This window comes from Phaenicophaeus curvirostris, chromosome 8, assembly GCF_032191515.1.
Source record: "Phaenicophaeus curvirostris isolate KB17595 chromosome 8, BPBGC_Pcur_1.0, whole genome shotgun sequence".
Classification (NCBI taxonomy): domain Eukaryota; kingdom Metazoa; phylum Chordata; class Aves; order Cuculiformes; family Cuculidae; genus Phaenicophaeus; species Phaenicophaeus curvirostris.
Window position 1 is genome coordinate 22,389,800 of NC_091399.1, and position 15,146 is coordinate 22,404,945.

The 15,146-nt window shown below is 49.8% G+C and overlaps 2 protein-coding genes across 4 annotated transcripts in view; one reads left to right on the forward strand and one right to left on the reverse strand.

The window, feature by feature from the left end:
• The window catches only part of KYAT3 (kynurenine aminotransferase 3), a 237,203-nt gene that overhangs the window by 156,912 nt on the left and 65,145 nt on the right, over positions 1 to 15,146 (forward strand). The window lies entirely within an intron of this gene.
• LRRC8C (leucine rich repeat containing 8 VRAC subunit C) overlaps positions 1 to 15,146 on the reverse strand; it is a 29,037-nt gene that overhangs the window by 7,494 nt on the left and 6,397 nt on the right. The window contains exons 1-2 of one of the 2 annotated variants that reach the window (XM_069862819.1): positions 6,961 to 7,039; positions 358 to 499 (exon numbers count right to left, since the gene is read on the reverse strand). In XM_069862819.1, the coding sequence (XP_069718920.1) occupies positions 358 to 495 (138 nt within the window). In that variant the 5' untranslated portion in view covers positions 496 to 499; positions 6,961 to 7,039. Of the gene's footprint in view, positions 1 to 357; positions 500 to 6,960; positions 7,040 to 15,146 lie in introns of those variants that run through there. The other variant, XM_069862818.1, reaches the window with a different exon arrangement.

The window sequence follows — 15,146 nt, forward strand, 5'->3', positions numbered from 1 at the left end:
AACAGAAAGACAGTAACAAAAAAGAACTTAAGTCAACCATCTGTTTTGTTACAGTGAATTGTGGTAAAAACAGGCATTCAGGCACAAGCCAAACCAACAGCTCTTATCTGAGCTGGCATCACTCCATCAACTCTAGCACAACCGCTGATTTACAGCTGGTAAAAGTCTGCTCTGGGTTATCTGATGTTGCTACCTAAACAGCTTTAATTCTGGGACCAGCAAATGTTTACTTTGTTCCCAGTGAACCCAAGAGATAAAAGATGTGACACCATCTTTCCACAGACCTTCCTTTCCTCATTTGTGGCGTTCTTTCAGCATCCCCGAGCACCCGCCTTGCCTCCGTCCCATTTGATTTACCTGTAACGTGCACCCAAACACACCGATCATCAGCATGGCGACCGAGAGATAGTCCGTGAACACATCCCACCAGGGCTTCAGCACCCTGAACGCCGGCTGCTGCTCCGAGAACTGCCGGAACTCGGTCACGGGAATCATCGTCCTGCAAAAGAGCAAGGCCAGCACTCAGCCTCCTGCAGCTCATACCCACCCTGTCTATGCAAGACAGGACTTCTGCGAGGTTTGAAAAAATCTGGAAAGGAGAAGCCCAAGATGTGGCATAAAAGTTCCCAGCTAGCGCCCAAGCGGTCCCTCTGACACCACGCGTCGGAAGAGGGATGCTCGGGCTGCAGCTCCCGCGAGAAGAGAAAGCAGGACCAGGGTACCATCCATGCAGACAGGCTAATCCCTTAGAATCAGGGAATCATAGAATCATTAAAGTTCGAAAAGACCTCTGAGCTCATCCAATCCAGCTGCCAGCCCAACCCCACCGTGCTGACAAAACCATGTCTCCAGTACTACACTTACACACTTTCTGAACTCCTCCACGGATGGAGACTCCACCACTGCCCTGGGCAGCCTCTGCCAGGGCTTCATCACTCTTTAGGTTAACATCTTTTCAGTTTATCTTCAACATAAACCTCCCCTGGCACAACTTGAGGCTGTTTTCTCTCTTCCCAGTGCTTTTTTCTTGGGAGAAGAGACCAACACCCACCTCACGACAACCTCCTTTCTGGGAGCTGCAGAGAGCAATGAGGTCTCCCCTCAGGCTCCTCTTCACCAGACTAAACAACCCCAGGTCCCTCAGCTGCCTCTCATAACCCTTGTTCTCCAGCCCCTTCCCCAGCTCCCTTCCCTTCTCTGGACACGCTCCAGCCCCTCAATGTCCTTCTTGTTCTCAGGGGCCCAAAACTGAACCCAGGATTCAAGGTAGGGCCTCACCAGCACTGAGTCCAGGGCGACAATCCCTTCCCTGCTCCTGCTGGCCAGACTACGGCAGATCCAAGCCAGGATGCTGGGCCACCGTGGCTCGTGTTCAGCCGCTGTCAACGAACACCCTAGGTCCTTTCCTGCCAGGCAGCTTTCCAGACACTCTTCCCTTTCAGACTCACCTGATGGGTCAACGAGACCTTCTCAAACCTTGAAAAATCAGCTAATGCTGTGGATACTTGAGACATTTGGCTTCATACACATCAGTTTTGATCTAAAACTCTTGCCCTGTGCTCAGATTTCAAAGGCCCTTTGAGCTATTGTTTCTCATTCACTTCCATGTTACTCGTGGTGGTTTCATGGATGCTTTGGAATATTTGTGTGCACATTCACCACAGTTTTGAATTGTCTGTGTTTTGTGTGCGAGTTGATAAAGTGCTTTAGCTAAGCAAAACTACAAGCAGATCAAGGGCTTTATCTTCACCTCAGATGCCGAGGCTTACATCACCACCTCCTCCGAAAAATGAGCTAACACTCGAGCAAGTCCAGGCAGAGCCATGGGTTTTCAGGCCAACAGCACATTGTGTAACTGAATCCCTGACACAAAACCAGCACCGAAACTCCCCGGGAAGTTAGGATGGATAGATAAACTCGCATGGGAATGGAACGAAAACACTCCCAAGAGCTATTAGCGAAATTTTTCCTTTAACTAATGTTGTAAATGCTCACCACAATCATTTCATATCAAAGAGTCTGCAATCCTGGTGCAGCTGAGCACTGGGACCCAGCAGGGTGGGTTTGGTGCATCCAGCCGTGCACTCCCTTAGCAAAAACGCACACTTGCTGATCCGTGGACTTAAGGGATTCAGTTTGTTCAGAATGAGGGATCCAGCAGGGGAGGATTCAGGCTGCAATTCATCACAAGGTTACGGCCACCCCAAGAATTGATAACCCACTCCCACTACACCAGCCACACTCGAGTGGAAAGATGCTCAGCTCAACACCTCAGGGACTGCTTGCCCAGCTGAGCCTCCGGAGGTACGACAGCCTCCAAAGGCACGAGGCGATGTGTTTTTAATGAACTTGGGCTGGTGGCTAAACTGCAGCTTTGCAGCTTTCTGAGTGGGGAGCATAAAAACTTCTTAATGCTTAGCACAAAAACTTCTTAACCCTTGCTTCCCACATGCCCTCTCCTCTTGCAACCCTTCCCTGTTGCTTTAAGCACCACTTGGCCAAGCAGGAGAACCCCAGAACCCCTCTTGCCCCTCTGGAAGCTGTCCCCAGATACGTGCCACAATGCCCGATGGAATCGCACACACCGCTCGCACGGCTGGCGATCCCCAAGAGGGAGGAAGCTGCCCTCTGCAGCACTTCCAAATTAATAGTCCATCAGTGCAAACGACGGCAACGCAAGCCTGACTCCGCACAGTTGCACCCACACCAACAGGCCTGGATCTCTGCAGCCACAGTGAGGGAAGGCAGCACTCGTTATTAACTTACCCATAGCCAGGAGCCACAGCTCTGGGTTTTATGTGATCACAAATGCTCGGCAGACCCACCTGGGAAGACGCACCTCTACAGCAGGGAACAGCTCAGGTAGCTGCTGGGACCAACCTTAGCTGCCTTCCACTTTAGTTTTAGAAATACTAGTGGACAAAATGAATCTCATAAATTAGAGGTGCCCCACGTGGCGTTAGGTACATGCCCAGCACTCCTGTAGCCAAACCCAGGGTGAGGAATCCCTCCACCAGCAGCTTCCAGCAGCGCCTGAGCTGGAGAACATCACACACTGATATCTCTTCTGTCTCACTGCCATTGATAAGGAATTCCCCTCCGCTCTTTTATTATCACAAAACATGTAGGTGACTGGCAATAGCGACTGGTGAGCTTTCAAAAATGAGTTTTCTATCAAGCATTGAAAAACATGGAAAATTCTCCAAGGAATACACTAATACAAACATCAGCTCCTCGGTTGCCATGCAACAGTCCTGCTCAAAGCTCTGTAACACCTATACCACCCTCAGTTTAGGTTCTGAGGCCAGTTAGCTGGCTGGAATACCTATCAATGTTAAGAATATCTTACTTAAGAATACCTACCAATGCTTTCTTCTCCCTCTCTTTAACAATGGCTTATGGATTCTTTTTAAATCTTCTGATGCCACAGCCGCTCGGGGTTGTTTGTAAGGTTTTTTCCAAAGGTACAGACAACTGGAGGGTCAGAGAAGACCCAATCCTGTTTCCTGCCGTGGAGACGCTTGAGAAAACCCACACGCTCGTGTGCGCCAAACCACGTGGAGCCCCAGCTCTGGCTGGCACTAAGCAACTCCGCGGATCCGAGCCACGGCGTTCTGAAAGTTGGCAGCACTGAAACAGGGGCCGTGTCTGACAGCAGACGGGACTGGAAACTGCCCTGCAAATCACCAGGCAGGGACAGCTTTCAAGACCAAAAATTAATTGCATTCAATGGGTTCCACTCTGTATTTTTAGGGGCCTTGGTTGCATTCTCCCTTTGCTTTATTTCTTCTTAGTGCCGCATGGGGAATTCGGATGAAGGCACCACAACTCCACGCTGCTCTGCTCCCTCGTTCCCTTTGGAGGCTGCCGTGTGCACAGTGTGCCTGCTCACTAGCAGAGGGCACACCCTGGTACCCCAGTGGATGGACCAAGCAGAGGCAGACCTGCACATCGAAAGCCTCTCCGAGCTTGCTAGAAAACCCACCTGTGAGTGGAAGGCTTGCAGTCCAACACCAGACACCAAACTATCTGACACTTATGCTCCTTATGGTTGAAAAAGAAAACAGATGCTACTGAATGATGGCAACGATACCACACGTAGTAATGGCAAATACACCAACAACGGCTAATGACAGGAGATATTTTTTAACCTCAGAAGAAACACATTCACAAGAAGCTTTAAATGGAGACTGGATGTGAAGAAGTGGGATCACTGTTTTCTAGCACCCTCTGGAGAAACCCTATTGCTTCTCCCCTTGCTGCGCCAGCATTAAAGAGAAAATGCTGGAAAGAAGTAGCAAGCGATAGGATGAGAGGAAATGGCTTCAAGTTGTGCCAGGGGACAGTTAGATTGAATATTAGGAAAAATTTCTTTAATGATAGTGGTGAAGCCCTGGCAGAGGCTGCCCAGGACAGTGGTGGAGCCTCTGTCCCTGGAGGGGTTCAAAAAGTGTGTAGACATCCCGTGACCCAGATGACTGCTCTACGCAGTGGCTCCAAAGTCTCAGAAAGGCACAGCAGGTCCTGTGGCTCAGAGCAATCCTGCAAACCCACCCCTGGCTGTGGCTGGAGCTCAGCTCTCCCCCACTGCGACCACCAGGCTCATTTATAACCACACACAAACCTGGTCTGTACAAAATAAAGCGATTCAGTTAGTCACTAATATAAATAAACCCAACCAGAGATGCTAAAAAGTCACATTGCACCCCAAATCACAGCAGCCTGGGACAGCACACCGGCTTCTGCAGATCCTTGTCTCTGCTTGTAACAAGGAGATAAAAGAAAAGCAGGTCACGATTTCAGCTGGGGAAAACGAAGACAGCGTTACTAATTTCAGTTTTTACTCATGTCCAAAACGCTGTTTAATGTCGCAATACATTGTAGCTGAAATGTGGCGTCTGATTCATGTTAAATACTATTCTAACCTACTTTAGGAAACACTGAATTCTAAATACTGGATAATTTTTTCAATTAAAATCAGACCTCGTTCTCTGTTTTTCTCTCATGCATTTCTAATAATCCTCAGCCTCTAGAGAAAAGGAAACCACACATGAGATAAATCATCTGGTATTCAGCTGCCAGAAGGAAATAAAAAAGGAACTTGGATTAAAAATAAGTTGTACCGGCTGTTAAACAGCGCTGCAGAAAAGAGCTGAGGGTTTGCCAGATTAAATAAAAAACAAACAAAAAAACCCCCAAACCGAGGGGAGAGAAACTAGTAGGGGTTTTTATTGTTCATAAAATCACAGAATCATAGAATAGTTTGGGTTGGAAGGGACCTGAAAGATTATCCAGTTCCAACCACTTTGTGATGGGCAGGGACACCTCCCACTAGATCAGGGTGCTCATTTTTTTTATTTATTTATTGTTTTAAAATCTCTAGGAAATATAGAAAACTTGATGAGTGAAAGGAACACACTACAATAAAACAAGATACTGGAATCCAGGCACAAGGGAGGCGTGATATTCACTCCAGTAGGAAAATCGACCACAGGGATGAGTGTGCAGGGATGACAGGAACAAGACACAACGACTTAATGTGACCTAAAAGAACGGAGGAGAATAAATAGAACCAAGTCAGAGAGAAAAGTACTGGAAACAAATCAGACCTAAAAGATCAAGAGATTGAATCAAAGGATGATTGTGAAACGGCCGCACTGGGGAGTGAATCGGCTCCTCAGCCATCGGCCTTCATCAGAGGGAATAAAGGAAAGCAGTGGGACGGTTCTGAAGGAACAACGGCTCCTGCCAGGGCAGCTCAAGGGAAAAATGAGCGTGTTCTACAAACCGGGCACCCGCGTGACTGTGTGCTGCAGAAAAAAAAGGAAACTAATTCATTAAGTTCCTGCCCGCTGGCAGCTCACGGGACGCGCGGGCAGCAGCCGGGGGCACAGAGATGCAGAGGAGCACAGCTCCCAGCTCCAGCCGTGGCTGTCCTCCCCGCAGAGCCACAGCAGCCCTCCCTATGCTGGAGCCCCACAGATGAGCCCCAGCCTCGGCGAGCTGCTCCCCACCTCGTGTCCCCTCAGACTCCATCACCTGCCTTGTGGCATCACGCGAGGGACCCAGGTCAGAGACTGGGCCACCGCGCCAGGAAGGTGAACGCTTGGGACGCACCAGTTTATACACTCAACCTGTCTGAGATGTGTATGATACATCCCCTCATCGAGCTGTGTCCATCCTGCATCTCAGGAGATGCTTTACAATGAAAAAAATACATTAACACTCAGAGAAGAGCCCCAAACAAACCCACTCTGCTGCCGGAGCACGCTGGTGTGACCACACTGTGCCGCCTCACATCAGCACCCGCGGCACAGCTTGTAGAGACACTGCGACCACAAAAAGTACAGGCAGAAGTAACCAGGAGGCCCTGCCTTCACAGCATCATTAAGGTTGGAAAAGACCTCCAAGCTCATCCAGTACAACCGTCAGCCCAACCCCATTACGCCCACTAAACCGTGTCCCCAGGTGCCACAGCCACACACTCATTGAACCATCCAGGGATGGAGACTCCACCACTCTGTTAATAAAGACATTCTTCCTAATACCCAGTCTACCCCTTCCTCTCATCCCATCGCTTGTTCATCCCGCCTGCAGCAGGTTTGCTCTCTCCTCCCCCAGGCAGACCCCTTGCAGTATAATCGGGGCCCTGGGCAGGCAATTAACATCCATGACTTATTGGTTCAGTAGGGTCCGGGTATGAATAACAGAACAGAGGAAAAGAGAAGGAACGTAGCAGGAGAGAGACGGCACTGCAGAAATACCTGCTGTAGGTGACCCTGCTTTAGCAGGGGGGTTGGACTGGATGAGCTCCAGAGGTCCCTTCCCAGCCTGACCAAGCTGGTGTGCTGTGAAATAGTGATGTTTACAACTAGAAAGGATAAAAAGTAGGTGAGAGTTCTTAAGCTGACCAGAAAACATGTTTACATGATCAGCCAGCCAAGATGTAACATCACTTACGAGGACAAGCTGAGAGAGATGAGGTTGTTCAGCCTGGAGAAGAGAAGGCTCCAGAGAGACCTTAGAGCAGCTTCCAGTGCTTGAAAGGGGCTCCAGGAGAGCTGGGGAGGGGCTCTGGATCAGGGAGTGCAGGGATCAGACGAGGGGGAATGGTTTTCATCTGAAAGAGGAGAGATTGAGATGAGATCTTAGGGAGGGTTTTGCTGTGAGGGTGGGGAGACCCTGGCCCAGGCTGCCCAGAGCAGGGGTGGCTGCCCCATCCCTGGAGGGGTTCAAGGCCAGGCTGGATGGGGCTTGGAGCCCCTGAGCCAGTGGGAGGTGTCCCTGCCCATGGCAGGGGTGGCACTGGATGGGCTTTGAGGTCCCTTCCAACCCAAATCATTCCATGATTCTTTGATTCTACAACATTGCACCAACCTCCCTCAGACACAGGATCAGCACCAGCACCTCCTGAGAGTGGCACTGACTCCTACCAAGTCCCTGATGCTCTGGACACGGCCCTGACCCCGCAAAAGGGAAGGAGATCTCCCCTTGGCACGAGGGTCCCTGGGCTGGTGGCCACAGGGTCACAACCGCAGCCTGTCTGACTGCGCCAGGAAGGGTCAAGGAGAAGTTCTCAGGAGACAATTCAGGCTGGGACTGCTCGGTCTTTCAAGTCAGATATCTATTGAAAGGAGAAAGGAGAAAGTGCTGGGCCAGGCAAAACCCGCCCCCCCAGCTCTTTTAAACCATACCGCATGTGTAAGGATAAATGATGAAATGCCTTTTGGGAATAGCGCTGCAAGGAGGCCTCTGGGTTGGTTCTCATACATGATTTATTGCATATTCATCTTCATTAAAGGAACAGAGCACAGCACACACTTAACGCGCACGGAGCCTGTGACCCGAGCAGAGCCCGAGCTCCGCGGGCTGGAGCTGCACCCCAGTGGGTTTTGCTCTACACAGGACCTGGCTCTGCACACCCTGGACACGGCAGCCACTGTCCTGGGCTCTAAACATTTGTCACCCTGCCTAAACACCATAAGGTCACTTTTCAGGTGGTTCTGTGCTGTCTGGCCTCAGCTGCCTCGGGCCAGGAGCTGAAGTTAAGCTGAAGTGCTGCTCCGCACTGAGCCTGGGCTGCACCAACAAGCAGGACTGTGCATTCTTATTGGGAACAGCACACTGAAACAGTTAAAAAAGCAGAGATATGGGAGTTCTGCAGTCACGTTAGAATCACAGAAGGCTTTGGGGACCTTTACAGGTCACCCAGCCCAACACCCTGCAGGAGCAAGGACACCTCCCACTGGATCAGGTTGCTCAGAGCCCCATCCAGCCTAGCCTTGGATGTTCTAGGATGGGGCAGTGACCACCTCCCTGGGCACTCTGGACCGAGGCCTCACCACCCTCACTGTAAAAGATGCCTTCCTTATACCTAGTCTGAATCTCCCCTCCCTCAGTTTAAAACCATTCCTCCTTGTCCTGTCACAACAGTCCTGGCTAAAACGGTTCATAGAATCATAGAATCACAGAATAACCAGGTTGGAAGAGACCCATCGGATCATCGAGTCCAACCATTCCTATCAAACACTAAACCATTCTCCTTAGCACCTCACGGGGATGTATCCTTAAATACCCAGTTTAAACCCACCAATCTAGGCAGGGTCCCAGGGCTCAGGGCCACAGCCCCTCCAGCCAGGGACGGCACCGAAATGGCTCACTCCTTCCATCACCAGTCTTAGCTTCTCCTGACGATGGCTTTGCCACATTTGTATTTGCGGGTGCAGTGGGGCCCCTGAAATGATTATAAGGACAAAACTGCCCACTTGAAAGCAAAATTCGGATGAAGATCACACCAGCCATCGCTCCAGCCATTTCTATTCATCGAAACAAGCTTAGGGGAACAACACTGAACTGTGAAAACTATGGGTCTTGTGGTCTTCTTATATTCAACTTTCAGACCCCCACATCCCAAGATTTCACCTGTGGATCAGAGACGCACTTCTCAGCAGCTGCCCGCAGCCGGCGGATTTATCAGCCTTTAGGGACGGCGGGTTTGCAGCAGCCTTTGATCTCAGTCATCCCCAGCGCGCCCAGGAGCCCCTCGCAGCGCGTGCCCGTGCTGGCATCGCCCATCGCAGATAACCACCCTGCTTCCCTTCATCACCCGACTGGAACAGGACTAAAAGTGGACCCAGGGACAAGGCACCGAGTCTGGAAAACCGAGATTAGACTGAGGGGGGAATAAAATGATAAGGGCTGAAATTAGCAACTCATAATTCCCAGGGGGTGATGTTCCACGCTTATCTCTTCACACACACACTGTAGGGCAGTGAAATAACATCTGAACTACCCTGATGCTGGCATTGGGAAATATCGTGCTGTATGTTGGCATGACCAAAACATCCAGCATTGTAGGAAGTGCAGGTGCGTGCTCAGTCCCCAGGTAACAGATGGTAACACCTCTGCTCCCATCGGCTCCCTGTATTTGAGGCATTCCAGGGACCAGTGTCCCTGCCAGGCTTTACAGCCAGGGATGTTTCCTGTAATAGAAATTATTAAAAAAACCCAAACTATCACATTTTGGTTGGAAAAGCTACTTGGAATGCTAGCTATTTGGGAGCACTGTAAAAAAAAAAGTCACCGCTTTTTCCAACGTGACGAGTTCTGTTGATTCTAACAGAGATTTTCATAGGAAGAAACATCATCATCCTGGAGTAAGAAACACAAACAAATGATGATGATGCTTAAACATAAATCCCACTAAGGAACTGCAAAGGTATTAAAAACAAACCATTTATATCCAAATAATTGTTGTTAAAAGTCAATGTTTACTGTATTTCAAACAAACTACTTGGAATTCATCTTCTTGGGGCTGAGGCTGGTGATGAAATGTGTCATAGAATCATGGAATGCTTTGGGATGGACCTTTACAGCTCATCCAGCCCAACCCCCTGCAGGAGCAGGGACAACTTTAATTCCATCAGGTTGCTCAGAGCCCCAGCCAACCTTACCTTGGATGTTCCAGGGATGGGGCCCCCACTGCCTCCCTGGGCAACTTGGGCCAGTGCCTCACCAGAAATTCCCAAAGGAACAAGACAGCGTGAGTCAGGAGTCCCCACGGGGGCTCGCCTGCGGGGCCCCGGGCTCCTGTTCTGGGCACGCCACATCACCCTGCCAAGCTGCTGCTTCTCCAGCTGCAAAATAGAAAGGTACCTACTCTCTCTGCTACCTTTGGTGGGAAATACTAATTAATAGTGCTGCAAAATCATAACATGCTGCTGCTTTCTCCAGTTTTCCACAACGATTGAGTGCAAACGGATAGCGTGCCAAAATTTCCCTGCAAAGCCACTGGAGTTAATTTGATTTCATAGCACTCATCAGCAAAATTATGTCACAGTCAGTATTGGTCTGCAGTCTGGGGAACTGACAAAACGGATTGAGAGCAGCCCTGAGGAGAAGGATTTGGGAGTGGTGGTGGATGAGAAGCTCAACACAAGCCAGCAATATGCACTTGAAGCCCAGAAACCAGCCGTGTCTTGGGCTGCACCCTGAGCAGTGGGAGCAGCAGGGAGAGAGAGGATCCTGCCCCTCTGCTCTGCTCTGGGAAACCCACCTGGAGCCTGCATCCAGCTCTGGAGTCCTCAGCACAGGGAGGACATGGAGCTGTTGGAGCGAGTCCAGAGGAGACCACGGAGATGATCCGAGGGCTGGAGCCCCTCTGCTATGAGGACAGGCTGAGAGAGTTGGGGTTGTTCAGCCTGGAGAAGAGAAGGCTCCAGAGAGACTTTAGAGCAGCTTCCAGGACTGAAAGGGCCTGCAGGCAAGCTGGGAGGGGCTCCTGATCAGGGAGGGCAAGGACATGATGAGGGGTAACAGTTTTCAGCTGCAAGAGGGGAGATTGAGGTGAGATCTTAGAAGAAATGTTTTGCTGTGAGGGTGGGGAAGCCCTGGCCCAGGCTGCCCAGAGCAGGGGTGGCTGCCCCATCCCTGGAGGTGGCCAAGGCCAGGCTGGAGGATCCAGCAGGAGGTGTCCCTGCCACCCAAACCCCGGCACAGCCACAACCCAGCCAGCAGAAAGCTGCCCTCCATCACACCATCTGCCACAACTGAGCATCCCCAGGGCCCTGGCTCTGCAAGTCCACAACCATGGGCAAGACTCCAACAAATCACCGGGGATTTAGTCGCTTGAGAAGACTGAAAAGGGTGCAACTTCCAGGAACCAGCTGAACACTGAGTCCTTTTCCACTCCTACCGCTCTGAGCTACCAAGCCCCACGCTGCGAGCACCCAGCGTACGTTTGGGCTCAGGCTGCCTCTCTGCGTGGTTTCAGAGGAGCCGTGAATCCCCTGCCCCGCTGCCGACGCTGTCACCACCACCCGCCACGGCAGGGGAAGCTCAAAGACCTCAATCCAGAACTTGGAGGAGACAGAAGAGACATAAAGAGGAGACAGAAGGGACGTAAAGGGGAAGCAACTTTAATAAAATGCATTTCAAAATACATGGTGCAATTTCCACCTACACGTGCAGTAAGTGCCTCCTTGGCGACGGATCCCAGACAATAACCTTGTTTGTTTTAACTGAGTCACAGTACTTCTTCACGTATTACACACCAAAAAGACTTCCCATTGTCAGCAGCAATTTGACTTTGACTTGGTTGGACTGAAGACAAAAAGCTGTTCAGGGGCAGATCCTACCAGATAAAGGCTCAGAGAAACCCACAGGAGTTCTTTCTGTACCTGGCACATCGGCTGTGGGGAGATCTGGCTCTGCCGAGCTATTTGTCCAAATCTAAAGAGGAGAACGCTCTACGCATTTCCATGTCAAAGACCACTTCAAAAGCATGACGCGCCATTTCTCAGCTCTGGGAGTAACATTCTTGGTTTATCAGGGCTATCACTCATGCTTTCCAGAGCTGCAAAACGTTCTGGATGCAAGTGCAAAGCTTTAACAGCAAACTGAGGAAGAAACTATCCCATAAGTGGCATTTTAGCTCTCCTGAACTATGTCTGAATGGTTGGGAAAAGTAAATTTACATCAAGTTTTAATCAAAGACAAACCAGGTTCTCCACAAACCCTTCTTTAACCTACTCAGATAATGCAGACAGAAACAATGCCACAGGACAGACGATATTACACAAACCACAGCCATTCACTGCCAAAGCAACAGCCGGGGGCCCGGGGCTGATACAAGCGCTCACAATAAAAAATGCTCGGCTGATATAATTAAACATTAATTCCTAATTGGGACAGGAAGCACAAAGGGTCCATTCTGAGCCTTAAGCAGCTCAACCATCTGAAAAGTTAGTTAAAAACTTTTTATGTGGTGATTGAGCCAAAAAAACATTAAAGAAATGCCTGTTTTCACCATTTGTGAGACTTTTTCACATAAAGGCTCTTTTCTGCTCCCACTCGCCTGCTACACAAGAGAGCTTTCTAAACTTTGTGATAGTCATATAAAACACGGACCCCAAAACGCCTGGATACACACACAGGTATTCCCAGCTGAGGTGTTTTCCTCCCCTCAAACCACCCGTTGTGACAAAAATCCCCAGTGATAAAAATAAACCTCACAGTCTCATCCGTGCTCCTGAAAGAATAAGACTAACAGATAATTTCAAGCACATAAAATGGAAATCATCTACACACGGAATCACTGAGATCGGAAAAGAGCTCTAAGACCATCCAGTCCAACCCCACTTTGCCAACTGAACCGTGTCCCCAAGTGCCACGTCTGTATGCTTTTTGAAGCCCTCCAGGATGGAGACTCCGCCGTAGCCCTGGGCAGCCTCTGCCAAGGCTTCACCACTCTTACGGTAACAGAATTTTTCCTTATAACTCTCATCCTATCACGTGTTACTGGGGAGAAGAGACCAGCACCTGCCTCAGCACAACCTCCTTTCCTGGAGCTGCAGAGAGCGATGAGGTCTCTTCAAACTCCAGGACAAACATGAACAGCTACAGAATCAGAATCAATATTCACACAAAACAGTTTTTCGAGATCATAAACTTCTGAGGTATGGAAAACCAGAGCTATCTGCCTAAATTCTCTACTGGACTCTTTCAGCACAGTGTCCAGCCCTGCATCCCCAAAGAAGGACCCTGTTCCACCAGAAGGTCTGCTGCTGCATCATAAAACAGACAAGAAAGGTTGAGGTATCAAGCCTAGAATTTGTGAGATGAAAGCAGCTGCCGGGGAGGCTTCTGACCACATTACAGCAGGTGTGTAGGTCTTTGAAATTGTGTTGTCATGGGTAAATGGTAGCAAAGAGCAAATACTCTTTTTTAATAACATTACACTGAACAAACGGCTTTTCTGACAACATTGTCTGTGAACATCTGGCTTGCATGAAAGCGACCTACCCCTAAGCCAGCTCATCAAGCGCTCACATCCACTGGTAAATGAAATCCCTAATCAGAACACAAAACTTGCTTTCAGACATGAACCCACACTTGGGAGCTGTCACGTTCTGCTGTAAATCACACAGATATTGGGATCTCACATCGCTAGACACTCAGGGCAGGGCTTGACCTGTGCTCTGCTGCACCATGTGCTCCAGAACAAGCAATTCATAGAATCACAGAATGGTTTGGGTGGGAAGGGACCTCAAAGCCCACCCAGTCCCACCCCTGCCACAGGCAGGGACACCTCCCACTGGCTCAGGGGCTCCAAGCCCCATCCAGCCTGGCCTTGAACCCCTCCAGGGATGGGGCAGCCACCCCTGCTCTGGGCAGCCTGGGCTAGGTCTCCCTGTCCTCACAGCAAAACATTTCTCCCTAAGATCTCATCTCAATCTCCCCTCTTTAAACCATTACCCCTGATCCTACCAATTCATCCAAGCTTCCACCTCGCTCTTGGCGATGAGTAAATAAAACTGGAAATGTCCTCAGCACCCCAGCAGACTTCCTGCTGGCTCGTCCAGTCTTGGATTCCCATCAACACAAAAGCACCGTGTGCTGCTGCCGCTGAAGGGAGTCGTGAGCCAGGGTCTCCATTTTCAGCAGGTCACTGCTTGGCCTGGGATTTGAAGTTGGCATGAAACGTTGGACGTGGCTCCTCTGAAAGTCAGTGGAAAAGATAAAGTTTACTTTGACAGAGGGAGAAATGGATTTTTAATGCTGCTCTACGGGACCAAACGTTTTCACATACGCTGGTTCAAACTCAGTGGAACTTTGAATGCTTGGTGTTAGCAACTCTCCGTGGTGAACGGTGCCTTTGTGCACTTGGAAGGGGGCATCTGGATTACTTGAAAACCAGGAAAAAACAGGCACTGTCACTTAAAGCAGGATTCCCCCAAACAAATGGAAATCAGGCAAAACCCAGACACAGCACTATTCTACCTTTAAAAACCTGACCTGATCCAATGCTAGATTGTAGATCGATCCTTCCTGGGAGATGGAAACAGAGTGGACACAACCTCCATCACCAAAAAAATCATCCTGGTCCAAGCCTACAGCTCCTGGATGACAGAGCTGTGAAGTTTATACCATGTCTGACCAGCTGTTACAAAGGAAGGTTTTAAGGGAAGTATTTTGGGGTTCTCTTTCCTTTTTCCTGAGGTAAATTGTTTCATTCTCAGTGTTTTCCTGAACGCGCAGCCCCTCCCGTGCCCTTCACAGCTCTGTCACAATGAGGACAATGTCTTTTCACTACATTTCCTCGAAGAGGAAAAAAAATCCTGCAAAATTAAACTCTAGCTCCTGTTATTGTGAATTGTTTGGATGGTAACTGAATTTTTTTCTTTACTTCCCGCAGCCCTGGAAAAGGCTTGGGCTGGGAAGTGCTTCCTGGCGGTGACCAGGGGCCACTTGAGCCCGCGACAGAGGTCAGGGACAATCAAGGGAACTGCTCCTCCCAGCACTCTGATCCACTTCGCTGCCCTGGGTCACTCTACGGCCACCCAGAACACTGTGTAACCCTCTCCTGAGACGGGTAGCCCCTGCCCAGCCCCTTATCGCGGCCTCAGAAGCCAGATATCGAGGTGGGACACAGTGGCCGTGGTAAATCAGCTCCAACTGGCACAGGAACTGACTGCAAGGCAGCACCAAGGCAAGGAACTTGCATGAAGACTCCAGCAGTCTCTGATTTTGCTCCTCTCTGACAACCAGCACTGTCCTTTTCCAACACTGGGCATGCAGAGGAACAAAGTTTTTAGGCTTTCCATTAGAAAGTTGCTTTCTAAAACTGTTTACAAGAATAAATAATA